The sequence below is a fragment of the Cucurbitaria berberidis genome, assembly GCF_010015615.1.
Source record: "Cucurbitaria berberidis CBS 394.84 unplaced genomic scaffold K460scaffold_2, whole genome shotgun sequence".
Classification (NCBI taxonomy): Eukaryota; Fungi; Ascomycota; class Dothideomycetes; order Pleosporales; family Cucurbitariaceae; genus Cucurbitaria; species Cucurbitaria berberidis.
Window position 1 is genome coordinate 2,439,143 of NW_024468936.1, and position 27,904 is coordinate 2,467,046.

The window sequence follows — 27,904 nt, forward strand, 5'->3', positions numbered from 1 at the left end:
TAGTGAGGAACTTCTGCTATAGAAGCATCCCTACTGCAAAGTAAGAGCAAAAGTAAAGATACAGTTTGGAAGTCGCGAGTAGTGAAAGACAGCTTGCTCGGAGAACGCGGAGGTCCCTGCCAAGTCGGGATTCGAGCTCGGACCGTCGTTTCCCCGCGGAGTTCATACCTTGGGAGTTTCAAGACAGGCTCACAGCATCTCTATACTGACAACTACGTCCTAGGTACAATCAATATCTCGTCCATTATAAAAAAACTTCCCCAGGGATCACAGTTTTGGTCAGACTTGAATATTTTGTTCACGGACAACAGTTGCGCGATATGGTTTAAAGTGATAGTCGAGAGACTGACGTACATTGCAAAAGGCCAGCCGTGATTGCTACCAGCTTTTGAACTCGCTATGCAAGAAATGCTCACATGCCCGATAGAGAAATGAAAGCCCAAACCTCAAGAGTGAGGCTGTAAGGATATAATATATCCGAACGCCGAACGACCCATGCAAAAACAAAACATCGAGGAATAGAGTACCTCTCCAGAAACATTGCCACCTATGCCACCTGGAAACCCCCTCCGTGTCAAACTATGCGCATGTGATTCGTGAGCTCTGTTATCGTACAGACTCAAAGACCGAGATATCGTCCACGGCGTCCTCGTCCGCGTCATGATGCATGACCTTCTTGAGCCCATTGTCGATCTCAACTGTGCCAATGTGGTCATTAGGAACCCAGATCAACTGGATGATACCGAATATTGACACTAGGCCGAGGAAGAAGTAGGCTGCCGCAGATCCACCGAGCGAATACACCAGTCCGATAAGAGGAGCTGAAACCGTTCGTGCCAAACAACACGCCGACATCGCCAGACCGTTGACACGACCGAGTACAAGCGGCGAGGGTATGGCGTTCTTCATGAGGATAAGAGCGCATGGGAACACGATGATACCGTAGAACGCCTGCAAAGTGAGCGAAAAGTAGATGCCGGGAGACTCGAGTCCGTGCGGGAGGGCACTGATGAAGGGAACGATAAAGTACGTCGTTGGATACAAGATGATCATCCATACGAAAGACTTCCAGACTCCAGCCCATTCCACAAAGATGGGAAAGACGAAACCTTGAACGAAGAGAGTGATGAACCCGTTGATCGCAAGGTAAGTACCAACGTCAGGCAGAGTCATTCCGAGGCCACCTTTGAAGTCCAGACCTGTCGAAGTCGGCTCATCAAGAATGTAGACTGGCAGAATAGAGACGTAAGCCATTTGGTGGAAGGCGAAGATGGCCATTGCGAAGATGACCATGACTACAGTCCTGTTCAACGTCTTCCGAGGCTTTCCGTTGGGTTGGCCACGGATAGGTAGAACGTCTTGGTGGATCCTGATCGAGTGCATAGTTCCAAAGGACGAGCGGCGAATATCGAAACGCTGATCGAACGGCATAGGCATACCTTCTTCCAAGAACGATGCTCGCTTGCGAATCTGACGCATGCTACCTTGCACGGAAATGGAAGCTAGTCGCTCACGCGTAAAACTTGCTATCGATCCGCGTGGTCGAAGAGACCCAGCCATGGAGCCGCGAACTTCGCGATCTCGAACGTGCGATGGCGGCGGAAGAAGACGGCTCCTCTCGTTGGACTCGTTGATTGTGCCAAGATGGTCGTGGTAATCGTGGTGGTCGGCCGTGCCGTTCTCTTCTTCCTTTTCCTCCTTGACAAGGGTCTCCTCCAAGAACACCATGCCTTGAATGATGGCGAGAACGATTCCAATGGCTGCTACGAGGTTGGGCAGAAGATATGGGTAGCGTCCAAAGACGCCGTCCTTCGGGAAGAGGTGGGGGTAGAGCCTAGCTGGCTGGGCGAGGAAGCCACCCAATGCTGCGCCAATGATTGAGCCCAATGTCCATACGAACGGTTGGGTTGCGTATGCGCGTGCTATTCCTGTCAGTACTCGTCTACCGAGCGCAATTCTGGATGATTTACGTACGCTCGTGGGCTGGGTTCTTGACCATTTCAGCGACCATAGTCTGCATGATTGCGACATTCCCATTCAGCGCACCACCGACAAATCGTGCAAGCAGCGCCACCCAGTATGTCTTGGACAGGCCGAATACGATACTCGACATGGCGACGCCAGCCAGACCAATGAGCGCGACTGGTTTTCGGCCATAGTGATCTGAGATCGTACCCCAGATCGGGGCGGTAATGGCCTCGGCGATAGCGTAGGCCGACACGAGCAGCCCAGCATAGAACGAGGCATCGCGTTTAGGAATGCCTTGGTCCTGGACCATCAAAAACGAGTAGGCGAGGATGGAGTTGAAGGCGAGAGGCTCGGAGAATCGGCATATTCCTGTCCGGCGGTCAGTAGCGCTCCAATCACAATGACATCACCAAGGCGCGTAGAATATATATATATACATACCGATAATGATAAGTTGCCTCGTTGGAAACGGCGCATCCTTTGGGTCGGGAGGCATAGTGGAGGTATTAAGATTAGAAGTGAGTGGCAGTTGAGGCGCTGCGCATAGTCGAAGGAGACGCGGGATCCAGGTTTTACAATGGTGAGCGCGGAGCTCAAGCTTATCATGGCGCTAAATGAGGGCACGCGGGCCGACCTTTCCCCTCCTTCACCCTGCACCACCCCCCAACCACGCCCCACTGGTGTTTCCCGCATCGCGATAAACGTACTGCAGCCTCGCCTGGGCTCCCTGTTAGACCCAGCCGCAAACTCGCTTGTCCTGCCTCGATCTTCATTGCTGGAAACCTTCGGGCTGTTTTCTTTGGATTGCCGCCACTTGCAGAATCGGCTACCCGTGGTTTGGTAGAGATTTACTCTTCACCGAGGCTTTCACGCCCGTCAAGCGGCTTGACGGAAGATTGCTACGCCCTCTGTTTGGCCCAACGCGGAACTAGCCTGTCGCTCCTCTCGACGTCATGACGAAGATGGGACTGCCAAGTTATGCTGCAGAGGCAAGCAACCCTGCTCGAGCATCGAATTGCTCACCGTACTTTCCCACACTCCGTATGTGGCGGCTTGCCTAGAACAGTCTTGCTTGTACACACACAATTGTCTATGCTGGACGACATGATGGAACCAGCGAGAGAACCCTAGGGGCTTGTCTTTGCTGTCCAACATATTCATCTCGTTGCAAAGCCTCGGGGATCAACGTTGGACAATCCTTCATCAACCCAACGTTCGCCATCAGGTTTGGGTAACATGTCAAAGCAAGCCCACTCGTTCCTAGTGGCGTCACCAAGCGTCACGAGGCGTCCCGCTTCCGTCTACCAGCCTTTGTGCAAGTAAGGGTTGCGCTCTGCTCTACTCATCCTCAAATTGTTGAGCAACCACGCCACCAATAGTGTGCCGCGAAAGTGACATGCATTCGCGACACCTGCTTTGCGTTATTACTCGCGTTATCTGCGGGGTGCCTCACGGGGTCCAATTGCAATCAATGTCGCCATACCCCGCCGCAGAGTCTCACTGAGATGCATCGACTATGGTGTGATCCAATGCTACTCATCGAGCGCAAAGGCCGATCATCGCAGTAGCGAGGGTGAAAGCCGCATCACGTGCTGTCGCGTTTTGCCAAGGCGTTGGGAATTGGCGGCGCGCTGCGAAACCACGTCTCATTTCGCGTATGTCCCGTGTCGCCTGAACATGATCCATACGATCTAACTGCGCCTGAACCAGCTCTTCTTCGGAGTAAAGTTCGAAGATTTTAAAGAGAATTCGCGCATTCGTTGTCATATGCCTTCAACTGCTTCATCTTCATCTCAACAAAGGGCTCTAAGCCCGCACGTGCCTCTTCATCCAGCAACTCAACACCGGCACTACCCTCCTTCAAGCAACCATCATAGAAGACTTCTACGTCGAACGGCTTCCGAGTCGCATAATTGAACCAGAAACGTTTCGAGGCCCACGACTCGCGCATAAGACAAGAAAGAGTCTTTTCACCATCTAAGCCCTCTCTTGCCTTCTCAGCTCGTTCCATCGCTTGCAAAAACTGCTCAAAGCGAGGTTCGTAGGCCTCAACGAATTCTTCGATGGTCCGACCTCGAAAAACATAGGAGTCGGGGCCCACTAGTAGCAACCACCAGGGCGGTTCAGAAGCGTACTGACTAGGCATGGCGTTCGTGAATTCGAGATCAAGAACAGCCTTGATACGGAGAGTAGTTGGATCTACAAGGATGTTTTGGGGTCGGAAATCGTCACAGAACAGTTTGAAAGGGCCGTGGTCGTTGATGCAATGTCTGTCTACTAATTGCGCAAATAGATGGCGGGAAATATATCGATCCTTGGCCTCTACTGGACTTCCGCAGAGGTTACGCTGGGTCCAGAGATGGGTTTTCTGTTCAGACAGCAGAGACTCGAAGTATTCGCGTGCGGATGCAAACGGTGCCGTGGGGAACTTGTCGACGGGGTAGAGTGCCGTAGTTGCAAGCTCATTCATGCTGTAAGTCAGGGGTCTCCTTGTGACAGACCACGTTCCCGTAGAGGAGTCCTTTGAAATGGCTCCGATGTGGTCGAAATCGAATCTGTAGAGTTGAAGCACGATATCAGCGATTTGAGAAAACACATTATCCAATATTTCCCCGTCACTCTGTGGGTTCAACCAGATCCGCTTCCTATCAGCAGGATCCCTGAGTATATCAGAGAGGGCAACTCCTTCCACAAAGTCTGAGATTATGAACGGTCCAAAGTGCTGTGGGCTATCCTCGGTCCGTCCCCAGCTGATCAAGCGCGGAACCGGGATGGTGGTATTCTCCTGGAGAAACTGAATGACTTGGACCTCATTCTCAATCTTCTCATCTCGGAAGGTCGTGTGTCCCGGGCCTGGGAACCGAATTAGGGCATCTGGCGTCCCGTCGTTGTACATGATCTGGAGGCAGAAGTTGAAAGAGCCCTGGAACCAATCGAGGACTTCAGCCCCATGTCCTGGGCGGCGACTGGCGACAAAGGCTGCAATCTCTTCCTTTGCATCGAGCACCCGTGCTTTCCACGCTTCCCACTGATCATCTCCGATCTTCTCGGCAAGCTCATCAAACAAAGTCATGTCGGCAGGTTGTGTGGCATTGATTCGTGTGGATTCTCGCTTGCGTATCGCGCACCTTACAAAATCAAGAACTGTGCCACAGCGGACAAGCAAGGGTAAGTAACTAGACTAGAGCTGGCCTAAGCCGAAAGTAAGCTGGACTTGGCTACAGTAGAATATAGTTACGTGAATAGTAAAAATTAGGGGCATACTTCAAATGAGTATGAGAACTCTTTTGAATTCAATTCACTATAATATATTTTTTGGCTTTCTCTCTAGCCATTTATAATCCCTGATAGAACACGGCGTTGGCGGACCCCTATTCATCCAATGAAGGTGTGCGGCATTTCCAAGATAGATTACTTTGTACGCTCTGGACATAATGACTCACTATTAACCTGTGCCACCTAAGAAAGCTTGGAAGTCACAATCCATGCGTTCAGTGAGTATGGCGAAAGCCGGCGTTGTACGCAAACAGACTTGCAACGATAGCAACAGCTGCGATGCCCGTCGATGCAGCAAAACTGTACCGAATCCCGTCATAGTACACCAAGCGGGCCTTTAGCTGAATATTCGGGGGAAGACTGCGGAGAGCGGTAACCGAATGTCGAATATCATCAATGATCTGGGAGATTAATTAGTTATGTGAGAGCACACAACGCATTAGTTGAGTATGTACCTTTTCTTGGTTTGGAACGCCAGCGAGCGCATCAGGCAATCTCCGGTTGAGCGTGTTCTGTACAATGGCTGCTGTGATAGCAACTCCCCACACACTACCAAGAGAGCGTATAAGGTAAACAGTTGATGCAGATACCGCGTGGTCTGGTGCGTATTAGCGATATTCCAATCCACTGTGATAGTGGGCTTACCTGAGTGGTCGAACGAAGCGAGTGTCGTGAAGAGCATCGCAGGATAAATAATTCCCTGACCCAGATTCGCAGGGAAGATAAAGACGATGTACTTCCAAGTACTGTCATAGAAGGATAAAGATGTGACTAGTCCATTCCCCACCGTCATTAACACTGCACCTATCTTGACCAGTGTTAGTAGCTTTCCCCATCGCGACATGACTACACCGGCGATCAAACCACCGATTGGGGTCGCAAGAGAAGGAATAGCCAGGCGAGTTCCCGCTTTAGTCGCCGAATCCATAAGGACGACCTGGAAGAACAAAGGAAGCATGAATAGGTAGGCATATGCTGCTGTGCCCGCGCAAATATTTGCTGTCTGGATCGCTACAGGGTTGCGACCGCGAAGCTGGCGTAATGGGATCACTGGGATGGCGGTGGTTCGAGCCTCGACCCAGATGAAGAGCGCCAACAAGACCAAGCTACCGAGCAATGACCCTATCACCCATCCATTGCTCCATGGCAGTTCGTTTCCACCTAAGCTAAGGCCAACGAGTTGGACAGAAATGGCCGTAACGAGCAGGAAAGCACCCGCGAAGTCAACCTTGGCTTTGATTTCCTTCCACGTGGGATGCAATTCAAGGGGGTTCTTGACCACGAGCCACCCTAGAAATAGGGCGATTAAGGATATTGGCACCTGCAGTAAGAAACACCAGCGCCTGCGAACTGTAAGTCATGAGCACTCCAGGGAGCCTGATACGCACCATCCGATAGAGTCGGCAATAGACCCTCCGAAAGAGGCACCGCATATCGCGCCAAAGCCGAGCATGCCATTCTGCAGGGCCTGATACATGCCACGCTTGCGGAAAGGTATCATATCAGAGTTCACAATGGTAGCTACATCGGTTTGTCAACAACACACGACAACGTTCAGAATCCAAAGCTAGACTCACCCATAGTCATCAAGCCACCTCCTCCAAATCCGGTCAACGCCCTCATGACGTTCACCAAAATGATGTTCCTAGCAAGTCCGCATCCCAGACAACCCGCCGCAAACGTGATTGTAGACACGAAGAAACACACGCGCCTCCCGAAGATATCGGAAAAACGGCCGTATAGCGGTTGGAACGCGGTGCTGGTGACCAGATAAGATGTCGTTAACCAACTCGCTGTATTCGCGGCATCAAACTCTGAGCTGATGACAGCGTATGTAGCTGCTGTAATGGTACCGTCGAAACCGTACAGGAAGACATTGGCGAAGATGGCTAATTCGATCCAGAGGAAGGCGCGTGGTGGGGTCCAATTCTCTTCGTCGGGAGCCTTCAGGAGAGGGGTATCCTCTCTAGGTTCTGGGTCGCTATGTTCTTCGTCATTGCTGCGAGAGGAGGCCATGATCTGCTGTTGGTTGCTTCAATTCAAGTATGCAATGTTGATCTCCGGGACTCGGAACCGTTGAAATCTCTATTGCGCCTACGCCCTTTGGCCGCCTAGAGCTTTAGATGACAGACGTCCTAGACCCACATTTTAAAATACCTATTACCTACCGCCGCTGATCGTCAATTGCTCCCGAACACAATGTCGAGGCTATGACGTGGTCTGAGACACAACCTCGTTGGGTTGACGCGCCAGGAACGCCGTTGCCCCACTTCAAACATCGCGTAATCGATAACCAGCCAATGGTATCTTGACTGGGCAGAGTTCTGCGAATTCGACCGAGACGAGAGTAAGAGCACGCAATTGGGAAAGATATTGACGTATAGAAGGGTCAATTGCGCGGGATAAAGAACAGTTACCGGCATTGACACCATCGCCATTGCCACAAGAAATTTTTGAACCGGTCTTATCATTCACAGGTTCATCATCTATCTCCCAAAGTCGACTTGAAGTGTGGAAACATTATCGAGGTCAATGTACCCTTCCTTCCATAAGATGACATCGCGGAACTCTAATGACGGCAGTGCTGCTATCTACCATGAAGCACTCCATTGTCGCCGCCGCTATAACCCTTATAAGTGCCGTAGCTGCCGACTGGCAGTTCAAGTCCCGCCCTGACTTGGCTCCACCACGACTCAACATCACTATCCCCGCCGCAAACAACGTTGAAAAGGGCTACATCTTCATCTCTCCATTCGCAGGCTACCCTGATACCGCAACTGAACAGCATGGCCCTCGCCAAGCCGGCCCTTACATCTTCCGCGACAATGGCGATCTAGTCTGGTCCGGCTATGGCTACTTTTCGATTTGGTCCACCAACTTCCAAGCTGGGAAGTGGAATGGCGAGGACGTGCTGTTCTGTTTCGAGGGTGATCATAACCCTGGATATGGGCACGGCCACGGCCACACTACTATCTTGGATCAGCATTATGAGACTATTCGTGAGCTCAGAGCTGGTAATCACAAGCTCACTGATAAGCATGAATTTCAAGTCGTAGGTGATGATACCGCGGCTATTCAAGTATATCAGCCGGTTCCACGCGATTTGACTCCATGGGGTGCGAGTGAAGACCAGCAGTGGATCGTGAATGCGATTTTCCAGGGTGCGACATCTCAGAACTGTCTCGTCTTTTGACCGTGAGCTGACTCTTGCAGAGCTTAACATAACCTCTGGGGAGCTACTCTTCGAGTGGGCCAGTCTGGACCATGTTACGCCGGACGGTAGGTCATAAACTGTTACAAAGAGAAATGATTCGAGACTGAGATCCCACTAGAGGCAATCCTACCTATAAACCCAGGCCAAGCGGGATCTGGCTACAACTCTTCAGACGCATGGGACTACTTCCACATCAACAGCGTCGACAAGAACGATGACGGCGACTACCTCATCTCTGCCCGCGATGCATGCTCCGTGCACAAGATCAACGGCACCGACGGGTCCATCATCTGGCGTCTAGACGGCAAAAACTCGACATTCACTCTCGGCGAAAATGTAACATTTTGCTTCCAGCACCACGCGCGCTTCCACCCCGAGTTAAAGTCGGTGCATGATGGAGACGACATTGAAATCATATCACTCTACGACAACTCGGCGCATGGCCCTGAAGACAGTGGTGGCAGCGGAGAAGTACATACAGCACCTACCAGCAGCGGCAAAATCCTCAAGCTCAACACCACCTCCTGGACCGCGGAACTCATACAAGCCTTTTACCCTCCCGATAATCTGCGCTCCAAATCTCAAGGCTCTACTCAGCTTCTGCCCAACGGCAACGTGGTCGTTAACTGGGGTTCATCTGGCGCCTTGACAGAGTACGACGCCAGTGGTAACGTGTTGTTTCACACCTACATGGACTCAGACTACCTCGGTCTCGGCGTAGAGAACTATCGCGGCTTCCGCTATAATTGGACTGGCCTACCCAACGAAGACCCTGCGATTATCGCTTTGGACAACGAGCACGGGACGACGATCTATGTCTCGTGGAATGGTGATACCGAGACGGAGACTTGGCGCTTTTACGCTGTTACTGGTAGGGATGACGAGAGAAGCTTTCTTGGAGAAACGAAGCGGACAAGCTTTGAAACGAGTCTGAATGTTCCGGACAAGAGTGTTTTGCGCGTGGTGGCTGATGCGGTTGATAAGAAGGGAAACGTAATAAGGTCTTCGGGTATCGCGGCTTTGGAACCGGAGATCTTGCCTGCGAAGGTTGGGAAGAAAGCTGCTCCTGCTATTGTTGTCCAGGAGAAGTCGTATATGGAGCTTTAGTTGAGATGTCGTACATCTTGATCTACACAAACCTGGTTTTGACGAATTGGTATAAGTTTGCGCAAATTCCTTGTGAACAAGGGGTTAGTTTGGCGACCAGAACAAGCGAGTTCAAGATTGTACAAGTAGCAAAGTAGACTGTGAGGTTCGCAACCCATTAGTAGCTTTGTTGATCATGCCCGGCGCTACATGCAGAGCATCTTGTTGATGTACTCAATCGCATCTTTGGCAGCTGTATCGAGCGCGTCATCTTAGACCCCTGGTGTGATTCTTGCAATAGTCCGTGCAAAATTCATTGGCCAGACTGTGCAAACACTAAAACTGAGAGAAGTGTGAGTATTATGCCTCACCACACGTTTGGCGTGCTAATCTGCACACAGCGACCCTGTCTTCATTCAAGACTCAATTCATAATCAAGATGCTGTTTTCATGCCACCAGGAAAGACCCTGCATGTAAAGAAGAACTCTGTGACGAGAATTGGTATGAAATGTGGCAGCTCTTTTAGCATTTGTTAAAGTTTCATGAGATTCTGGACGCTTCTAAGGAAAAGCTACCGTGCCTACAAAGCATTTATTTACAGCAGTACACGTACTGTTGGGAGGCCGTGTTATTAACATACATCGAGGCAACAAACAAGGATGGTGTTCTTTCGGTCAATTGGAGCGATATTCATATCGAAACTCAGCAAGACTTTTGAACAACGAATGGACCCTGGTAGAATCTGTGCCCTGAATTGATTACTGAGATCGGCTGTACAGTATTTAACAGATGTATCAACTACAACAAGATCTCTCACATGTACTCCTCTACCTATAACCTCGAATCCAACAACCTAGTAACTGTTCGGGTCGTACTCGACAAACTACCTTACTCTCTCGCAACCGTGCCCTCCCCCTTCTACCTTGTCATACAACAAACTCCTCCCCCACAATCTTGTTCCTAAACTCATAAAGCTGCGAACAACTCGCATGGCCCGGCGCATTATCAATCATCCTAAGTGTCTTCTCCCGCAACAACCTAGCAATCTCCCGCTCAAACCAATCGAAAAGATGAACAAACTTAACGCCATTCCGATCACTGAGAGAAATACGCGTCCTATTTCCCAGTGGTGTGACCAAGGTACCCCAGACCTTGTACGATAAGTGGATGGAAAGGCTGGTAATAGGCGGCGTCGTAAGGAATGCGTTGCGCAGGCAAGCGACATTGCGCGGCAGCCATAGCCCACCGCGTTTATCCTGCAGCGCGACGTATTTGAAGGAGAGGAGGTGCTCGCGCCGATTCACGTTGGGGAGACGTGCGCTGAGGTATTGCTCTATGCCCTGGACGAATGGGTTAAGCAAGACTTTCTGGTCGTCGGTGCCGCAGATTTCCAGACCTTGGCAACAGACCCTCTCTACGTGGTTGACGTAGTAGGCTCTCGCTCTCTTGGTGTCGCGGCAGTGAATGACGAAGCTGAGAGATACGCCCGGGAGATTGCGCGGCGGCGTGCGAGCGGATGGGAGGAAGAGCGTTTCTTGGAGTTGGGGAGAGTGGCCCGGGATACAGGTGTTCCAGATATGACATACGCGACGGCATGTGAATAGCGTTCGGAAGTCTAGAGAGGAGAATATGTGCTGGAGGATCTCGACTGGGAGATCGCTGACGGTTGTGCGGTGCTGCACGCTGTCTGATTGCGCTTGTGTTAGGGCTGCATCTTCGTGTGATAAAGTTGATTTGTCGAGAACCTCCTCTTTATGTCCTTCGCACTCGTGAGTTGTCTGTTGTTGGCGTGCTGGACTCCACAGGTGCAGAAGCCTTGAAATCCGCTGACGTCGCATAATCATTAAGATTCCTCGAAACCTTCTTCCGGTTTGCTCTGCTTGGAGTCGCCAAGTCAATGAAGTAGAAGCAGCTTATGGTCGCATCATGTATCTGAGGCGGAGATCTGGGTTTTGTATCTTCCAATAGCGGGATCTTTCTTGGCCTTGCGTTAAGCCAAGCCATCATTCAAATAAAACCGGTTACGACGGAGTTGGGTTGAACCTCTTATGTTGCTTCTCTTCAGTCTACGCTAGCTGCTTTGTTCGCATGTCCAGTAGCAATGTCTTAGTGCGAACATTATAACTAAGCTAGTGTAACTTATTAGAAAGCGTCACGATTCAGGTTACGCAGTAATTCTTTTGGGGGACTGTGACAGGACTTAAGGTAATTGAAATTGAGTAAATCGTTGTATGCAACGCTTAGAAGTCACTAACATAGGCACCGCTCGGTCGCAAAAGAGTAGAATCTATCTTCTCTTACTTCACGAAGCACTGGCGCCCTTCACATGCTCCTCAAATAGCTTCTTCTGCTTTTCCCACTCCTTCTTCAACTTCTTCGTTCTCCCCTTCGGTACATCTCCGCCCTCCTTATCCTTAGTCGGCAAACCCTCATCATCCCACGCACTATATTCGTCCGTCCTGAACATGTCCTTTGGATTGATCTTCGCCTGTTCCGCCAGCTTGGCCTTCTTCTCCGCTTCCTCGCGCTCACGCTTGAGTTTCGCTTCGGCCTTTTGACGAGCAATGGCCTCTTTCTGGTCGCGCGCGGCTTGTAGCTCGGCGTCGACGGGACGGACCATTGCGGGTGCGTTTTCCCGGTCTTCGAGGTAGATGCCGAGATCCCAGAGGTGCGTGTCGCGGAGCTGGTCACAGAGGGCAAGGTAGTCCTTCGAGGGTGCTTGCTTACTTGCAAGGCTTTGGAGGCTATCCTGGAAGGTGGATAGTACTTCAGCGAATGGCACTGAAGCTAAATCCTGCTTCTGCGACGGCTGGTGTTGTGCTATGATAGACTGCAGGACTTCGCCTGAGAGATCGCCTGCGATGGCGTGTTGTCGTACCTCGTCACGCTCACGCGACACGGCATAGACAAACTCCTTGGCTGCCGAGGGGATGTCGATGCCAGCCCAGGCAATTCCACCGTCATAGGGATCTGCGGAGCCATCTAGACCGAATATGCGAACCATGCGTGTGATCCATCGCGCGACGTCGAAGGAGACACCATCTGACAACCCAGCTTTGTCCGCAGAGTTGTAGTCTGTTATCAGCCCAGATATGGCACGCATGGCGGTGGGTGTGTCGAAAGAGTCAGCTAGGGCGTTATGAGTCTTCTCTTTCGCACTTTCAAACGCCTTCTGAACCTTCTCATCCTCCGCGCCGGTGGAGCTGATGTTCGGATGCACCTCGAGGTCGCGAACCTTATAGAAGAAGTTCGTAACATAGCTCTCCCATGATGAGCCTTGCTTCCGCAAATCATCTGTGATCTCGATGCCGTCATGCCAGCCACCAAGAAGGAAGATTATGCGCAGACTTCGAGCGTTCCAATCTCCGCGCCCTAATGCTTCGCGGATTGTTGTGAAGTTCTTGAGACTCTTTGACATCTTGCTACCCGATATCGAGAGATGGCCCATGTGCAGGAAGTAGTTGACCCATTGATGGCCACCCTCCTTTTGTGACCAATGCGCTTCTGACTGTGCGAGCTCGCTAGAGGATATTAGTAGATATTTGTTAAAGAAAGGGGATATCGTACTTGTCGTGGTGCGGGAAGCACAGATCAATACCACCCGAGTGAATATCCATCTGCTCTCCCAAGACATCACTCGCCATAACAGAGCACTCAATATGCCAACCCGGCCGACCAGGACCCCAAGGCGATTTCCAGGCAGGCTCGCCTGGTTTACTTGATTTCCATAGTGCAAAGTCGGCGTCGCCGCGCTTTTCAGACGTCTTTTGAGTCGATAACGCTCCTTCTCCGTCCGCCTGCAGACCCTTGTCCCCGCGGTTCCAGGGTTCCAGGCGAGCATAGTGATTGCCAGGCACTTTCTCGAAACTGTCAATGTCGAAGTAAACCGATCCGTCCGAGGTCTTGTATGCGAAACCATTGTCGACAATCTTCTCCACGAATGTTACAATTTGGTCGCCATACTCAGTGACACGAGTGACTACATTAGGATCTAAGACATTGAGACTGCGCATATCTTCGTTAAAGCGCGCCTCGTACTTTTGGGTGAGCTTAGTGAAGACGGTGTGATCGCTGGCATCTATCGACGAGCCGTACAACGAGTCAAGATATGGCAGGAGCACGTCTTCAGCGCCAGCATAGAATACCTCGACATCTTCTGGTGTTGATTTGGAGGGTGCTAGTAACGACGTTACCGCCATGCTGGCTGTGCGCAAGTGCATCTTGACCTTCGCTTCCTTGTCCCCTGGCGGCGTAACACCATCTATCGACTTGCCCTGAACGACATTGGCGTACTTGTCTGAGGACTCCTGGTTGAAGGTCCCTATGTTGACCTCAGAGCTCAGTAACGGGAGATTCTTCTTGACGTATGCATCAAAGGCCTGGATGGTGGTTGTGACTACTTCGTCTGTAACCGTCGGGTTCTCGGCTTTGAACTTGGCCAGGAGATGTTGCTGGCGTCCCCGCAGAATAATCTTGTCGTCCACATCGGTGATATTCTGCACGAATTGAAGGTTGTATCCGAAGTACCCTGCCAAGACCCTTCGTAGAATGTCGATGGTCACGTAATTCCGCGCATGGCCAAGATGCGCATCATCGTATACAGTCGGCCCGCAGCTGTACCATTTGACGACTTTGCCTTCTGGATCGATGGGGACAAAATCGTTCTTAGACCGTGTTAACGAGTTCCAGACTTTCAACTTTGCTGCACTCGATTGCTGCGGCTCCTTCCACGGGGGCTGCGTTCGGGCTGGTGTTGCCATGCTGGCCACCAAAAGCAGTTGATATGGTCGTGTGTTGAAGTTGGTCTTGGAGTGTAGGCGTGGGGGGTGGCTAGTGAGAATCCTGCGGGACAAGGTGTGGAAACCAAATACCATCAAGATGATACAGGAACGGGATGTAAAGAGAAAGAGTGACTGGAATAGAATGCAGTAAGAAAGGCTCCAGGGGACAGGTGGAGTCAACGGGCTTACGGTGAGTCAGTAGCAGGAGGACGCTGATGTCGCCGTGGTCATGTGTGTTGGTGTTTCGAGCACTGTCCCGGTTCTGTGGAATCTTGGCGCTCTCCCCACCAATGGCAATTTCGAAAGCTCCCCGCCAAAGTTTTGCTTAGGCGTCCTTTTTCCAAGTCCCATTAGTATTGAGTGGCATCCATTAGGGATTGAGTGGTTCCTCTTTCCTGTCCAAATCTCAGCCCAGGCATTCCTTCCTTTCTGCCTCGATGGCGCATGCTCCCTCGCCCTTCCTCGACCCAGGAACCCATGCATCAGCAAATAACATCGGGATCTTACAGTTGCGCCGCGACCATCTCATCCCAGCCGTCCTCTCACCCAACGCCGATTCCGACTACGCAGAAGGCAAGGTCGAAAACACTCGTTTTGGCTCCTTCCCGCATAGTACCCTCGTCGACCAGCCCTGGGGCACGCAGATACTCGCGTCCGTCGTCGATACTGGCTCTCGTGGCAAAGCAAAGAAGCGGAAGCGGGATGCGAAAGATAATGGCGCAGAGACGACAATCCCCGAGGTAGGAGAGGTGGTCAAGAAGGATCTTGTGAAAGCTTCGACAGCAAGTAGTGGGTTCGCGCATCTCATACCACCTACACCAGAGACGTGGACTTTGTCTCTACCACACCGAACCCAAGTAGTTTATACGCCGGATTACAGCTACATATTGCAGCGACTGCGCGTACGGCCGGGCGACCACATCATTGAGGCAGGCGCAGGAAGTGGCAGCTTCACGCACGCCGCAGTAAGAGCAGTCTTCAACGGCTATCCTGCGTCCGATGACATAACAAATGGGACGAACGATGAAGAGGCAAATGCCGTTGGAGTGTCCAAGAAACGCAAGCGCAAAAGTAGACGTGGGGGCGTCTACAGCTTCGAGTACCACGAGCCACGCGCACAGCAACTACAGGTTGAGATCAAGGACCACCGCCTGAATGACCTCGTCACAGTCACGCACCGCGATGTATACAACGACGGCTTCTGCTTAGACGACCCAAGCAGCCCAGACGCGGACGCCATTTTCCTCGACCTCCCCGCGCCCTGGCAAGCCCTCAAGCATCTCACGCGCTCACCACCTTCCTCTGCCGTCCTAAAGGCTGTTGCCGAGGACCCTTCAACACCCTCCGGCGAACCAGCACCCGCCACACCTCAAGTTCAACCACCCACAACACCGAAGCCCTTTCGCTCGCCGCTCAATACCAACAACGCTATCCGCATATGCACTTTCTCCCCATGCATCGAACAGGTCACAAAGACCGTCTCCGCAATGCGCTCTCTCGGTTGGCTAGAAATAGACATGGTCGAGATCCAAGCCAAGCGCCTCGAGGTCCGTCGCGACCGCGTAGGCCTCCAGGAAGAAGGTGTGCGCGGCGGCAATTCGAGTCCCGCGACCGTCCAGGAAGCCGTGCAGCGATTACGCGATGTAGAAGGACGTGCGGCGGTGTTCCATGGGTTGCAGAAGGAGAAGCAGCAGGAGGTTATGCGCAAGGCGGAGGCGAAGAAGAAGGGTCATAACGTAAAACCAGCCGAAGATGGAGAGGGGAAGAAGAAGGCGAAGATGGAGGGAGTGCCGCCCAGTAAGCAAGATAGGCTTGAGCGGACGAAGAAGGAGTTGGAGAGCAGGACGTTGTTCAAAGAGGGGCGATTAGTGCATCGTACCGAGCCAGAGCTCAAGACTCATACGAGTTATCTGGTCTTTGCTGTGCTGCCGCGCGAATGGAGTTGGGACGATGAAGAGAAGGCGAGGAAGAACTGGGCTTGAAGGATTGTGTCAATCAAAAAGATACCCAATTTATTATGAAGCATTAAATCTGACCAGTGTCTGAACCCTGCTCTGACAACTGACACCCTATGATCCTGGTATATCTCGAGGACTTCCTAACTTGTCGAAAAGAACTTTGCCTCTGTGCAAACCAAACACTCTTTCCCAAATCTACGCACTCTTTGCTTACCAACAGCCGGATAAGATGGCCTGGCTGTGGACTTTACCTTAGCTTCATACGCATAATTAGCCCCAAACAGCATCCTTCGCCCTGTGACTCCCATCTCTCGCTGGCGGCGTAGAAATGACATGTGTCCATGCTTCCTTGCCGTCAATGAACAGCCTATAGTTGAGAAGACTTTGCTCGCCATGCGGCGGATTCGTAATCTCGACCGCGCCGAACTTGCTATTTCCATCGGGTAGGTACTTGATGCAGACATCTTCGTCATCGATCTCCTTATACGTCCGGAACGGGAGGTAGAACATGCTCAGCGGGGACGTGCTGAACTCATGCACAGTCGAACTAACAGGCCATTTCGAGCCGACGGGCGGCGGAAACGAAGTAGCGGCAAATTCATGGCGATCGCCACTGAGGATCACTACACCGACGTTCTTCACGGTGGATAACTCCCACGCTGCTTCGAGGATTTCGCGACGCTCGTGCAGATATCCGCCCCACGTATCTTCGGAGCCAAATCGCCAGTTCTTGGTAAATGGTATGCCAGTTATGATAAACTTCCAGTGGACGCCATGCGGCGGGGACTTGTGAATCCAAGCCAGCAGGTCGGAAAGTTGCTGTTCACCAAGCATAGTCTTGGATGTATCGTCAGGGTCTTTGGTCGCTGGGCTGCGATATCGTCGCGTGTCGAGTAGAAAGAACTCCGCTGGTCCTTGCGTGAAGGAGAAATAAGTATGGCCTTTGCGATGTGCAGGTGGGTTTGCCGCAGCATTATAATGCGTGAATGCGTCGTAGGCCGGGACTGCGACGCCGGTCATGTTGCCGTTCCAGTCATTGTGGATCTCGTGGTCGTCGATGACATGGATCCAGGGGAGGTTGTCGCTGACTGCGGACCAAGATGGCGAGGAGTATACCTGACGGTACTCACGTCTGTAAGTCTCTGGGTCTTTTCCCTGGCGGTGGGGAACATCAACGTAGATGAAATCCCCGAGGAAGAGCATGAAATATGGCTTGAGCTCAGGTAGCCAGTGGGCGAGATGCTTCATGCCTGGGAACTCAAGAGGGTGTTGGAAAGGCGTATAAGGAACTCGGGGCTTGATACAACTCGAGTGTACGAACGTGTATTTGCTGTCCTTCAGTAGCGATATGCGCCCAGGTCGTGGAGCAGTCGTAAACGTGCCCGTCTTGTTTCCACTCGATGTCTCAACGACATACTCGTATGGCGTATCTGGTCGCAGGTGATCTAGGCTCATCACAGTTGTGAAATCGGTCTCATTCGTAAGCCACTGGTTGGGCTGGCTCGCATAATGCGTCTTATGCATCCACGATCGATTTGGCTCATCGATTGACCTGTACAAAACCCTGACATCGAACGCATATGGTTCCCTCACGAGAACATTCGCGCTATGATCTGACACGTATCCAACGCGACCGAAAGACGCGTCGTGACACTGATGCAGTAGCGGTGCGCGATATACAACGTCTAGAGCCATGGCGATCAAGGCCATATTGATGCCGAAAGTGATCCAACTCCACAGCGCAGACGATGGACTCGGGAGGCCAGTAAGCAGTGTCCTGAGTATCTTGGGTTCCCTCTCTTCATATTGGATCGTTTCCTGCACATCCAACTCCTCCAAGGGACCATCGTCGGCCCCGTCAATCAGTTCTATGTCGTCGCTAGAGTCATCGCCGCTTGCAACCGTCTCCTTAACGATGATATCGAGTTCGTCTGAGATGACCTTGTATTGCGCCGTGTCCTGAAAGCTCGTGAAGAAGGACGGTATGTAGACGAGCGTGAGCGCGGTCGCAAGTGCTGGCACAATCTACGATTTTGACAGTCAGTATGGCAGCTAAGAGCAATCGTGCGCATGACTGAGGGAGGTACTGACGGTCGTAGGGATCTATACATAAGTCAGTTAGTTCATTGCCTATAACTACTAGCTCTCAGTACACATACCCATCGCAAGAAGACCCAGATACTGAATCGCAAGGCTAGAGAGCTGACAAGCGTGAGAACATCGCTCGTAGATGCCATAGTTGCTAAGTGATTAGCATCGCTTGGTGGTTAATGTGCCGTGGTTTTAATGGAGCAGTACGCGTCTTCGATCTCCAGCATTGTGAAATTCGTGAGACCACAACATGAGGGATCACGATGACGTCGAGTTACACTAAGCCAGGAGTGGTCTAGCTCGCACAGGCGTGATGGAGTTCGATCACCACTACACCGTCTGGGTTCCAGCGATTTCAGATATATCATTCTCGTAAGGCTAATCGAATCGATGCACTCCTCCTACCTCTCGTCGCTTACCCATGTTGTGCTTCAAGACCCATGGCCTCAGGATGCGGGTTCTGTCAGACATGGTAATACTACGCGACACGCATACTCAGCCTCAGCCTGATGTCAAATATAATCCTGCTGTCAAACATGATGGGCATATGCGACTGATCAACACCAAACCGCTCGCGCTCAAATTATTATTCGCCACGACATCTCAGTATATGGGAGCTCGCACGCGTGGGACCTACCAGGAGGTAACATATCTTGAATATCTTGACAACATAGGTCAAAGCAAGAGGTCATGAAAAGATTCGCATAATCCGCGACCTATCAGATCAACAATGGATACCATTGGCATCAGTCGACACGTTGTGCAAATAATAAAACAGTGCGCCGAGTATGCTGCGTTGTAATCCTGATTTACACTTATTCCTTAGCTTTGATCCGCAATCACATTCACCTAAGTATCTATGTCAAAGCGTTCCCGAAAACAGGTTACCAGCCTTTCAGACATTTACTAAATAGTAGCATAGAAGTTTTAGCACGAAAATGGGCAGCTACCATCAAAGACAATCGCGACGAGAAAAGACAACGCACAACTTCTCGTGGGTCCGCAATGGCGGTGCCACTATCATTCCACATGCAACAATACGTACAGCTGACAGAATGTGGGGTGGTCAGGTCTTCCTTGGTGAGGCAGCCAACTGAAGAGCCAATCATTAATCTTTGTTTGCTTCTAGTTAACGATAAGCGCCGTGGAAGCCGTGAAATGAGAACGGACCTAGGTTGCCAAGATTGGAGACACAAGAAGAACGCACGCTGCGGAGACACAATAAGAACGCGCGCTGCCCCTCATTTAGCCTTCTATGTTTGTAATTGATTACATTTTTGCATTCCACCTATCCCCCAATCCTCAGCCTACCCAAAAGCAAAGCACGATGTTTGCTCCGTTCGACCGCTTTGCAGCCATACCTGGACTACTAGTCACCTCTTCGATCTGTTACACGGTTCTTGGTGCGCACATTGCTGGCTATCGAGGTTCAGAAGCTCTCGTCCAGTGGACTGAATCCAATAGAACGCTCGTCACAGTGATGGTGCAGCTCTTATCGTACATGCTTGCATTAGTACACATACACGCCATTTGTGAGTTCAATTGAAACGACAAGCCCTGCGTCCACTGTGTACTAAACATCCTGAAGGTGCACTATTCCGCTCGTATTGGTTATTATCTATATCGTCCAAACACTTTCGGCTCTACAACGCGCACTTCATACAAGCTGTGACCTCCCCAAGAATGACGTGGGATCTATCTTGGAAATTAACGCTACTTGTCATGATGGTAGTTCTCGCTTCCATGACTCCTGCACCTCTATGGGCGGCTGCCATATCTCCTCACCCGGCCCAACGAGATGTAAAAAGCTGGATTAAAATTCCGACATTCAATATTCGAAATACTTCTGCCCTCTGGGATGGAGAGCTCTCTACCACATTTGCTGGCACAACCGGTCAATGGCTAGTCGACCAGGGATTGTTCTCTTTTGACCTAAACAATTTTCGAGGGGCTTTGCAAGACTCTGCACGTGCGGCCTCCGTACTCACAGATGGAACAATTAGGCATGCGAAACTCGATAAAACCGGCTTTGTATACGAGGGTCGAAGCTATGGGTCTGGATCTGGAGCTGGCTTTACAGAAATCCCTGATGTGAAGGCTCCGGACTCCTACCAGTATTTTGAGCAAGGTCTTCGCACCGACGTTGTATGCTTCTATAACGACAGCATCATTGCGGCCTTCGTAGAGGTGACGGATAAAGATCAACCCATTAACCTGTGGCAGACAACTGGGCTTGTTGCAACTGGAGCCAGGGCCGGGTTCAACACTTTCGCAGTGTGGTTACCGGAAGACCTCTTCGCATGGAACCACGTGTACAACAAGCCAGAACGCAAGATACAGCTGCAGTTGATGACCGGCGCTAGCCCGACGAACAAGACCCAAGATCAACATACGTTCGGCCAGTTTACAAATATACAATGCGACATCACCTTTAAGGGGCATATGTTCCAGGTAAACGTAAACAACACTGGAAAAATCATCCGCTCGGAATTATTGAAGGGCTCTTTATCGGATTGGCCAACTCACGGTGATGTGGTTGCGACCAGAATCGATACGTATTTTAATGATCTTACATTTGGAGACAGTTGTAGTGGAGGATGCCAGCTTGGCATAGCTCTGGTCACCAACATCAACCAGCTATCCAATCAGATGGGACGTAAGGGTAATGCAACAATGCTTCGGGGTACGCAAGATTATTTTGCCTCGCTGGTGGATAACCTACTGGTTAACTTGCACCTCACGAGGTGGGCCTCAGGGGCACCAGAGCCGACCGAAAGTGTGCCAGCTTCCGTGACGGTACCTGCGCTTGTATTTGGAGATAAGAAGTTTATCTGGATCATTTGTGTCCTTAATCTGGTCATATTGTGCGCGTACCTTTGCGAGCTCATTCGGACGCGCGCGTGGGCAGCTACGCCGCCATTCGACATTATGAATGACAGCGAAGTCATTATAGCAGCATTTGAAGGCGGTCGAATGTTCGAAAAGAGTCTCGTGGATGCTGCTCTATATTCGTCGAGTAGACAAAGAATCTCCGACAACACCATGCTAAACTTACAATTCGAAGGACTAGCACGGAAACGACCGGTGTTGACACCTCACTCCACTGATGATGGCATCACTCCAGTCTCGGACGAAGAAGGACTGCTGGGGAACGTTTTCATACCGAGTCTGGAGAGTTTTCCATTGGCAGAAATACGCCGTAGATAAGAGACCGCGTACAGGAACCTGAACAAGGAGTCTAGACAGACTGCAATTCCGTTGTCTCCAGCCTTCTGCAGGCATGTGGGTTCTTTGATGCAGTCAGGCAAATTCGGCGAAGTGGTGGGCATGTTCTACTGCCCTTCTGCTTGTACTCGTGGACATATTCAGATGGTGCACTATAGCTTGATACTCTAGCTACCAATATACTATCAAGCTAATGCCGGTCTAACCTCGGTCAATCTTCTAGTGACGTGCATGACAACCCCTCAACCTAATGGAACCTCGCCAGTGTCTGCCAAGCTTTGTCCTCTCACAGCACAGCAGTTCAATAATCGAAATAAACATGCGGCTCATCGATACCAGCACTGGCGCTATGAAAGAGTTCCACGGACGCGATATACCACGTTACGCAATACTCACACACACATGGGCCGCCGAAGAGGTCACGTACCAAGAGTACATCAACGGCGGTTTCGAGCTCAAGAAAGGCTACGAGAAGATCTGGAAGACCTGTGCAATAGCAAAAGCGGCTGCTATAGAATACGCATGGATCGATACATGTTGTATCGACAAGAGCAGCAGTGCCGAGTTAAGCGAAGCTATTAACTCAATGTATCGATGGTATGAGCGAAGTGCCGTATGCTACGCGTTTATTGCAGACTTGTCGCCGGACGCGGAATTGGAAGATGCTCTTGGGAAATGTCGTTGGTGAGTACTGTTCATACACTACAGTCATGGCGAATTTCGCAACTTGGGATCTCATCTGCTAGCTCATACGAGCTCATGTAGCCACGTTTAGCCGTGCCTCGCTATATTCCTACTCCAAATATTGCACTTGGCGCACAGGCAGGATTGCTTCCAAAATTTCCTTTCTCTTCGTGCTGACGGAACTCTGCACCCCAGGTTTACCCGAGGCTGGACCTTACAAGAGCTTATCGCCCCCAAAGAAGTCATCTTCTTTGATTCAGATTGGAAAATGAGAACTACAAAAAATTCATCATCGGGACAGCTATCCAATATCACCAATATCGACAGTCAACTCTTAGTAGGCTGCCGAACCCTTTCAGACTTCAGTGTCGCTCAAAAGATGTCTTGGGCCGCTCGTCGAAAGACAACCCGAATCGAGGATGAAGCATACTGCTTGCTTGGGATATTTGATCTTCACATGCCGCTTCTGTACGGGGAAGCAGATAAAGCGTTCCGTCGACTGCAGGAAGAGATTATTCGATACACAGCTGACCTGAGCATATTCGGTTGGACTCTCTTCTCCCCATATCAGCTAGTCGTCCCTGAGGATAGCAGCAGTGGTATAGTACCTGTATTACGCCCGGCGCAGCCTGAGGAACGAATTCTGTGTGGTGTACTCGCTGAGTCCCCCGCAGAGTTTTCCGATTGCCATGATTATATTAACCATGAAGGAGAACTCCGCGAGTTTTCCACCTCCAACGTTGGCATCAAGACTCGAGTCCCAATGCTGATGAGCCAGATAGGATCAAATCTTGGCGTTAGTTATGTCCTTCCAATAAACTGCAGCAGGAACGGCATGGCCCTGGGTATACGTCTTCGCCACGTTCAGCGGGGACGTTACCTTCGCGAAAACCCATCCATACTGTACAGTTATAAACCTCACAGTATGCTCATGGCTCCAGCTGGTGAACGGTATCTTCTCACACAGATGCCCAAGGAGTCACAATATCGTGACTCCCGCTTTGCATCTATGAGTATAATGTTGCCGCAGATGCGCTCCTCGTTACTACAAATCACGAAAGGCCCCAGCTTGAATATCTCGCGCCCATGGCCATTGGATACCTACGATCACGAAGATCAAACTTTCTTTCTCACTTACTTTGGTAGAGACTTTGGTACCGTGAAATTAAATTTTCGCACTCATCTTCGCCACCCAGATGGCGAAGGCGTGACCTGCTCCTACAGATTCTGCTCGCTTGGCTGGTCAGCCAGAGACCCTTTACGAGCACAGTTTGGTATCATGGAAGAAGACGCTCACGGTGGGACAATGGACCATATACAGCAATTGGCTTCTAACGGGGACTGGCAAAGCGGGAGTGTACTGTTCGAGTTGCGCAACCGAAGGGTCCCCAAGTCATCCTTCGTGCGCATTGACCATACTGGCAATCAATCCGTCATTGTGTCATTCACAACTCATGTAACCCAAGATGCGAGCATTGCTAGGGCCCACATTTGGAAGATCCACTTTTCCCACAAAGTTTGCAGAACCGAAGATGCGCCGCAATTCGATGATGACCTCTGGACTCCCGATGCATATACTTGACCAACACCAGTATACATACCAAGAGAAGAGGAAAATACAGAAAGAGGCAGTAGTACTGCCAATAGCACTTTGATACAGAAAGTTTCTTTTCGAATAGTCAGATCGATAAAGAATATGCAGCATTGGGGCCACCTTTGACTTGAGACTTTGGTCAATGCGGTCGTTAGAGGGAGACACTACGTCAGTTTCCAACAACTTGGTCGTTCCATGTGGGATAAGAAATTAGGAAATGGCCAGACTTGCAGCTTCTATTGAAATTACTTTTGTTAAAATACGGAAACCTGATCAGGTTTGTACCTAAGATCTACTCGCCGCGCTACGATAGCGCATCTCTTAGCAAGAAAAGCTTGATGCGACTTCCAGCCCGAGATATGTTAAAACTGCCAAGCAATCACGCTGAGTAATCTCTGTTATACCCTTTTTGAGATCAAAAGGTTTCATGTGCGTATCGCTATTTTACATTACACCCCTTTTACACCTTGATCTTACAAACATCCCCCGCGCCCATCTCTTTGGCTTCATACGTGTCGCTCTCTAGATACTACCTGAAATGCGCTAACTCTAAGAACTATGAAATCTAGGCTCATGTATCGTCAAGATACTTCTGATAAGCAATGGTGACCCCATGTAAATATATGCAGGTAATATAGGAGAAAGGTTCACTATCCGAGTGGGGCGGTTCGTTGGGGTATCGCTAAGTGAAATATGGAAGACCTGTGCAATAGCAAAGGCGAACGTATCCATGGATCGACACATATTGAAGCTAGGAATTTAACTCTAAGAATAATGCCTTACATGAGTGGGCGTAGTTCCCGCCGGAAATGACGACCATTAAGTGATCAGTGCAGTGAGAGATCTACGACAAATTCTCTCCTAAGTACAGGAATGTTTACCCTCATAATACAATATTCGCTCGCTAGAGCTGCAATTTTGTCAGGAACTCATTAACTCCAAGAAAAATCCAACCAGCTACAGTCATACCGTTCTCGAACTTCCTCCTCGAACTTCATGAACTTATCAAACATATCAATGCTTGAAAATTCACTTCGCATCTCCATTAGCTGAACCCTCGACTTTCTTATTTCAATAATCCACATGGCAAGATCAACTAGCCCCCCCGGATCGGACCCTAAACGACACTGCGTGCTCCAATCCCTGCGTTTGGACTGCGAGGCCTTAAGGATACCATTTTCATCGGCTAAACAGGCATGGAAAATTTGCTCATCGAGTGCAAATCTCGAAGCGAGGTTCTTAACAACTCGGCTAGAGGTGAACACGAGTTGTTCTTTGTTCGTGACATAGAGACAAAGACGAAAAGAATCTCCACTGACGAGTATTCCATTATCATTCGCGCTCCAAAGTGGATTTCCAGGTTTTGGAAGAATGTTTTCTGTTGTATCGCAATGTCGTATGAACGCCTCTGTTGGTTTTCGATTTCCAATTCGATACCTCGTATAGATTGAAGACACGAGCTGACCCACTGGACCTATTGAAGACGTCAACCTTGCATCGTATCGGAATTCCATGCGAGGAGTGTGGCGAAAAAGCAGAACCTGTCGTTCTAGACACCGAATGAAGAAATCGTCCCTGTAAGCCCTGTTCTCCTGATCTACTAAAGAAACAAACTGCTCTACTGGAGCACACTTCCAGCTTTCCGGGGGATCCAGCTCCCGGTGCTTGTACAAGGATGTGAGGTCTTTAAATGCCTCTTCAGTGATGGCTAGATAGGTCAGCTCTCGCACCAGCTCCCAATCTTGTCCGACCCAAAATCTAACCTGCAAGGAAACTAGAGTCGGGCATGAGGTGCTGGAGAGTATCTCAGAGTATGTGCGGTCACCAGTCCAGATCTGTTCGACGGTGCTGAGTGCTCGTGCATTAGGTAGCATGAAGCATCTTCCTCGGGTCATAATGATTTTGACAATGCTAGACATAAACCATGTTTCGGCTCTCGAATCGCCGAAACCTTGCAGTATTGTACTCATGTTATCCACTGTAATGTATAGTCCACGTACGCGAGACTCAAGCACTGTGCCGTGCTTCACCGAGCCCACACTGTCTTTGTAGAGGGGAAGTTTCCATTGTTCCTCGGCTCCGGAATCATCTTCATCTGCGAAGTGCGCCTGGTTAGTTGTAGAATCTGTGGTTGGCACCGATGCTAGTCCACCTGAACCACTAAGCCATTGGCGCGTAGGATTCGCGACTGAGAACATATCAGGATCGTGGCTGATGGTGTAATCAGAATATACACCCCTTGCGACAACGCACTTGAGCTGCCGAAGGATACTAGGGCGATAAATATCACGTGCCCAATCTAAGATGTAATCAACGATTAGGACCAATTGGAGCGCCTCATCGAGCCCGGTGATACTGCCTTCCCAAAGGAGGACGATGTTCGAAAGAGCTGTTAGCTGCAGGTCAAGTACAAGATATTGAGGGACTCACCCAAGATGGATGTGGTTCATCTTCGCTCCACGTTACATAACATCCATACACTCTCCATGTTTCGCCGACATCAGCAAGAAACCAAGCAAGTGGTCCTCCTGGAACTTCCATCTTATTGCATTCGGCGTGTTGAAGTTCGTGCTGAAGCATGAGAAGGTTTCGTATTGGAAGCGCTGTCTGTACCTCGATCTCATCGAAGTTACTGCCACCTTTTTCACTCTTTGCTTCCATCACTAGGAAGGGGAAAAGTAAGCTTTTCCCACCGCTATCGGGATTACAGGTAGTTTGGATGATGTCTAGTAGCCTTTTTGAAGGTTCATCCTTTTGTTGTGACTGTGCGTCACAATGCCGCCGAAGTAAATTCTCCAGGTTTGCAGTACTCTGCAGTCCATGGATGCGATCTGGTTTCTTACGCACTGGATCAAAATTTGCTCCTTGATCGTGATGGAGAATATTCGACTCCTCAATCCGAGACGAGAATATGTCGCTTAAGCCCGTGTCATGACTATGACATGCGTCAGCAGGTAAATTTTATAAATCCTCGAAAGACCATACATGTCGCTCATGCTCCACTCATAACCACACTTACACGGTTCCCGCCGTGCCTGACGTTCTTTCAATGAACTTGTTCGGCTGTTACCTGCCGCTGGGTCCACTTCAATCTCAGATTTCCAAAGACGTTTGCGGCAATGTTTGCTTATTTTTGTTAGTAAGGGTCACGACTGACACATTCGAAGGATGGCCCACCAAGCAACTTCGATCTCGAAACGCTCAAATAGCCTATATTCAACCCTGGCTCGCCATCCACCTTCATTTAGTCTTTCCTCTCTGCAATTGATAGCGATCTTGTTTAGCCTTGCGGCTCTCAACTTGTTTGCAAGCTGCCACGGCTTATCGACTGTGTCGGGATTAGGCTGTAGCCCGTATGGATCGTACGCTAGACGACCTAGTGTTTGGATGTGCTCGAACTTTGCCTGATGCTCAATAGGAACGTTTCCTGGTCGGTTGATGCAAAACTTTGTCTGTTGGACGACAATGCCCAATTCTTTCGCTTTGTGCCGTAGATCTCGATACCGATCATTCACTGATTTGGTTTTGCGAGCTTTATGGGAGGCGGTGCCATTCTGACATATATTTGCATTGGTAGCCTTCGCAGCATGAACGTTCCTGAACCTATTCCATGAAGAAGCAGGGCTCGATAAACGTGTTTTCGTCGCTTCTAGTCTAGAGACTTTAGTCATTGAAAGGGATGATTTTGAAGCTTAAGAGCACAGAAGATTCCCAAGAGATACGTTCAAGTTGATGTTCTGCAAAAGAGGCATGTGTTGAGTATTGGATCTCATAAGGTCAGAGGCTTAGTAGTACTTTTGTATATGTGGACATATTCTCACATGCTCTTCGCGCCCATAGAAAATGGATTCCGGGTCGTTAAATCTCAGAACACGATCGCAGCCATTCAATTTGAGCGTAACGGTGGAATACGAAACAGGAAGCTGCACATCGACCTAAATGAAACAAGTTATACCTCCTGTTATTGGAGCTAACTCTAATTCAATCGCAAAGCGCTTCGTTCCTGCTGCCTCGGCTAGGCTCTTG

The 27,904-nt window shown here is 50.2% G+C and overlaps 11 protein-coding genes across 11 annotated transcripts; 4 read left to right on the forward strand and 7 right to left on the reverse strand.

Annotated features, from left to right (window-relative positions):
• Positions 1-188: 188 nt before the first annotated feature.
• On the reverse strand, positions 189-2,478 carry K460DRAFT_307395 (MFS general substrate transporter). Its single transcript, XM_040930065.1, has 3 exons — positions 2,410-2,478; positions 1,975-2,337; positions 189-1,922 (listed from the first exon to the last, which is right to left on the reverse strand). Exons 1-3 carry the CDS (start codon positions 2,462-2,464, stop codon positions 607-609), a joined length of 1,734 nt encoding a protein of 577 aa, XP_040790377.1. The 5' UTR covers positions 2,465-2,478; the 3' UTR covers positions 189-606.
• A 993-nt stretch (positions 2,479-3,471) lies between these two features.
• K460DRAFT_363846 (phosphotransferase enzyme family protein-like protein) lies at positions 3,472-5,051 on the reverse strand. Its single transcript, XM_040932898.1, has one exon. It carries the CDS (start codon positions 5,039-5,041, stop codon positions 3,707-3,709), a length of 1,335 nt encoding a protein of 444 aa, XP_040790378.1. The 5' UTR covers positions 5,042-5,051; the 3' UTR covers positions 3,472-3,706.
• A 172-nt stretch (positions 5,052-5,223) lies between these two features.
• Positions 5,224-7,452, reverse strand: K460DRAFT_307403 (MFS general substrate transporter). The gene is made up of 5 exons (XM_040930066.1): positions 6,822-7,452; positions 6,633-6,765; positions 5,890-6,587; positions 5,700-5,842; positions 5,224-5,645 (listed from the first exon to the last, which is right to left on the reverse strand). Exons 1-5 carry the CDS (start codon positions 7,258-7,260, stop codon positions 5,460-5,462), a joined length of 1,599 nt encoding a protein of 532 aa, XP_040790379.1. The 5' UTR covers positions 7,261-7,452; the 3' UTR covers positions 5,224-5,459.
• Positions 7,453-7,700: 248 nt separating this feature from the next.
• On the forward strand, positions 7,701-9,621 carry K460DRAFT_64343 (uncharacterized protein). The gene is made up of 4 exons (XM_040938586.1): positions 7,701-7,778; positions 7,827-8,405; positions 8,458-8,523; positions 8,577-9,621. The coding sequence occupies exons 2-4, from the start codon at positions 7,841-7,843 to the stop codon at positions 9,563-9,565; spliced, it is 1,620 nt and encodes a 539-aa protein (XP_040790380.1). The 5' UTR covers positions 7,701-7,778; positions 7,827-7,840; the 3' UTR covers positions 9,566-9,621.
• Positions 9,622-10,289: 668 nt separating this feature from the next.
• Positions 10,290-11,389, reverse strand: K460DRAFT_393064 (uncharacterized protein; the record flags this gene model as incomplete). The annotated part of the gene is made up of 1 exon (XM_040935923.1): positions 10,290-11,389. One exon carries the CDS (start codon positions 11,387-11,389, stop codon positions 10,472-10,474), a length of 918 nt encoding a protein of 305 aa, XP_040790381.1. The 3' UTR covers positions 10,290-10,471.
• Positions 11,390-11,727: 338 nt separating this feature from the next.
• K460DRAFT_333210 (uncharacterized protein) lies at positions 11,728-14,550 on the reverse strand. The gene is made up of 2 exons (XM_040930869.1): positions 13,113-14,550; positions 11,728-13,066 (listed from the first exon to the last, which is right to left on the reverse strand). Exons 1-2 carry the CDS (start codon positions 14,417-14,419, stop codon positions 11,848-11,850), a joined length of 2,526 nt encoding a protein of 841 aa, XP_040790382.1. The 5' UTR covers positions 14,420-14,550; the 3' UTR covers positions 11,728-11,847.
• A 213-nt stretch (positions 14,551-14,763) lies between these two features.
• Positions 14,764-16,308, forward strand: K460DRAFT_333211 (tRNA methyltransferase complex GCD14 subunit; the record flags this gene model as incomplete). Its single annotated transcript, XM_040930870.1, has 1 exon — positions 14,764-16,308. One exon carries the CDS (start codon positions 14,764-14,766, stop codon positions 16,306-16,308), a length of 1,545 nt encoding a protein of 514 aa, XP_040790383.1.
• Positions 16,309-16,554: 246 nt separating this feature from the next.
• On the reverse strand, positions 16,555-18,521 carry K460DRAFT_374799 (Metallo-dependent phosphatase; the record flags this gene model as incomplete). Its single annotated transcript, XM_040934700.1, has 2 exons — positions 16,555-18,309; positions 18,444-18,521. 2 exons carry the CDS (start codon positions 18,519-18,521, stop codon positions 16,555-16,557), a joined length of 1,833 nt encoding a protein of 610 aa, XP_040790384.1.
• Positions 18,522-19,702: 1,181 nt separating this feature from the next.
• K460DRAFT_426644 (uncharacterized protein) lies at positions 19,703-21,644 on the forward strand (the record flags this gene model as incomplete). Its single annotated transcript, XM_040938257.1, has 2 exons — positions 19,703-19,907; positions 19,964-21,644. The coding sequence occupies 2 exons, from the start codon at positions 19,703-19,705 to the stop codon at positions 21,580-21,582; spliced, it is 1,824 nt and encodes a 607-aa protein (XP_040790385.1). The 3' UTR covers positions 21,583-21,644.
• A 265-nt stretch (positions 21,645-21,909) lies between these two features.
• Positions 21,910-24,143, forward strand: K460DRAFT_307418 (HET-domain-containing protein). The gene is made up of 2 exons (XM_040930067.1): positions 21,910-22,284; positions 22,480-24,143. The coding sequence occupies exons 1-2, from the start codon at positions 21,920-21,922 to the stop codon at positions 23,864-23,866; spliced, it is 1,752 nt and encodes a 583-aa protein (XP_040790386.1). The 5' UTR covers positions 21,910-21,919; the 3' UTR covers positions 23,867-24,143.
• Positions 24,144-24,611: 468 nt separating this feature from the next.
• Positions 24,612-27,639, reverse strand: K460DRAFT_363850 (uncharacterized protein). The gene is made up of 4 exons (XM_040932899.1): positions 27,056-27,639; positions 26,864-27,004; positions 26,309-26,813; positions 24,612-26,259 (listed from the first exon to the last, which is right to left on the reverse strand). The coding sequence occupies exons 1-4, from the start codon at positions 27,547-27,549 to the stop codon at positions 24,811-24,813; spliced, it is 2,589 nt and encodes an 862-aa protein (XP_040790387.1). The 5' UTR covers positions 27,550-27,639; the 3' UTR covers positions 24,612-24,810.
• Between the last annotated feature and the right edge of the window lie 265 nt (positions 27,640-27,904).

What these genes read in the sequence shown, in the direction of transcription:
- K460DRAFT_363846 (XM_040932898.1), bottom strand. Translation starts at nt 5,041, where the DNA reads ATGACTTTGTTTGATGAGCTTGCCGAGAAGATCGGAGATGATCAGTGG.
- K460DRAFT_333210 (XM_040930869.1), bottom strand. Translation starts at nt 14,419, where the DNA reads ATGGTATTTGGTTTCCACACCTTGTCCCGCAGGATTCTCACTAGCCAC. An exon ending in TGCTTCCCGCACCACGACAA is followed by an intron (nt 13,067 to 13,112) that starts GTACGATATCCC and finishes AATATCCTCTAG; the next exon opens with CGAGCTCGCACAGTCAGAAG.
- K460DRAFT_363850 (XM_040932899.1), bottom strand. Translation starts at nt 27,549, where the DNA reads ATGACTAAAGTCTCTAGACTAGAAGCGACGAAAACACGTTTATCGAGC. An exon ending in TTCGAGATCGAAGTTGCTTG is followed by an intron (nt 27,005 to 27,055) that starts GTGGGCCATCCT and finishes AACAAAAATAAG; the next exon opens with CAAACATTGCCGCAAACGTC. An exon ending in ATGAACCACATCCATCTTGG is followed by an intron (nt 26,260 to 26,308) that starts GTGAGTCCCTCA and finishes ACAGCTCTTTCG; the next exon opens with AACATCGTCCTCCTTTGGGA.
- K460DRAFT_307403 (XM_040930066.1), bottom strand. Translation starts at nt 7,260, where the DNA reads ATGGCCTCCTCTCGCAGCAATGACGAAGAACATAGCGACCCAGAACCT. An exon ending in ATTGCCGACTCTATCGGATG is followed by an intron (nt 6,588 to 6,632) that starts GTGCGTATCAGG and finishes TACAGTTCGCAG; the next exon opens with GCGCTGGTGTTTCTTACTGC. An exon ending in CGCTTCGTTCGACCACTCAG is followed by an intron (nt 5,843 to 5,889) that starts GTAAGCCCACTA and finishes AATACGCACCAG; the next exon opens with ACCACGCGGTATCTGCATCA.
- K460DRAFT_307395 (XM_040930065.1), bottom strand. Translation starts at nt 2,464, where the DNA reads ATGCCTCCCGACCCAAAGGATGCGCCGTTTCCAACGAGGCAACTTATC. An exon ending in GAGGCAACTTATCATTATCG is followed by an intron (nt 2,338 to 2,409) that starts GTATGTATATAT and finishes ACCGCCGGACAG; the next exon opens with GAATATGCCGATTCTCCGAG. An exon ending in CAAGAACCCAGCCCACGAGC is followed by an intron (nt 1,923 to 1,974) that starts GTACGTAAATCA and finishes TGACAGGAATAG; the next exon opens with CACGCGCATACGCAACCCAA.
- K460DRAFT_307418 (XM_040930067.1), top strand. Translation starts at nt 21,920, where the DNA reads ATGCGGCTCATCGATACCAGCACTGGCGCTATGAAAGAGTTCCACGGA. An exon ending in GCTCTTGGGAAATGTCGTTG is followed by an intron (nt 22,285 to 22,479) that starts GTGAGTACTGTT and finishes TCTGCACCCCAG; the next exon opens with GTTTACCCGAGGCTGGACCT.
- K460DRAFT_64343 (XM_040938586.1), top strand. Translation starts at nt 7,841, where the DNA reads ATGAAGCACTCCATTGTCGCCGCCGCTATAACCCTTATAAGTGCCGTA. An exon ending in CGTGAATGCGATTTTCCAGG is followed by an intron (nt 8,406 to 8,457) that starts GTGCGACATCTC and finishes TGACTCTTGCAG; the next exon opens with AGCTTAACATAACCTCTGGG. An exon ending in GGACCATGTTACGCCGGACG is followed by an intron (nt 8,524 to 8,576) that starts GTAGGTCATAAA and finishes AGATCCCACTAG; the next exon opens with AGGCAATCCTACCTATAAAC.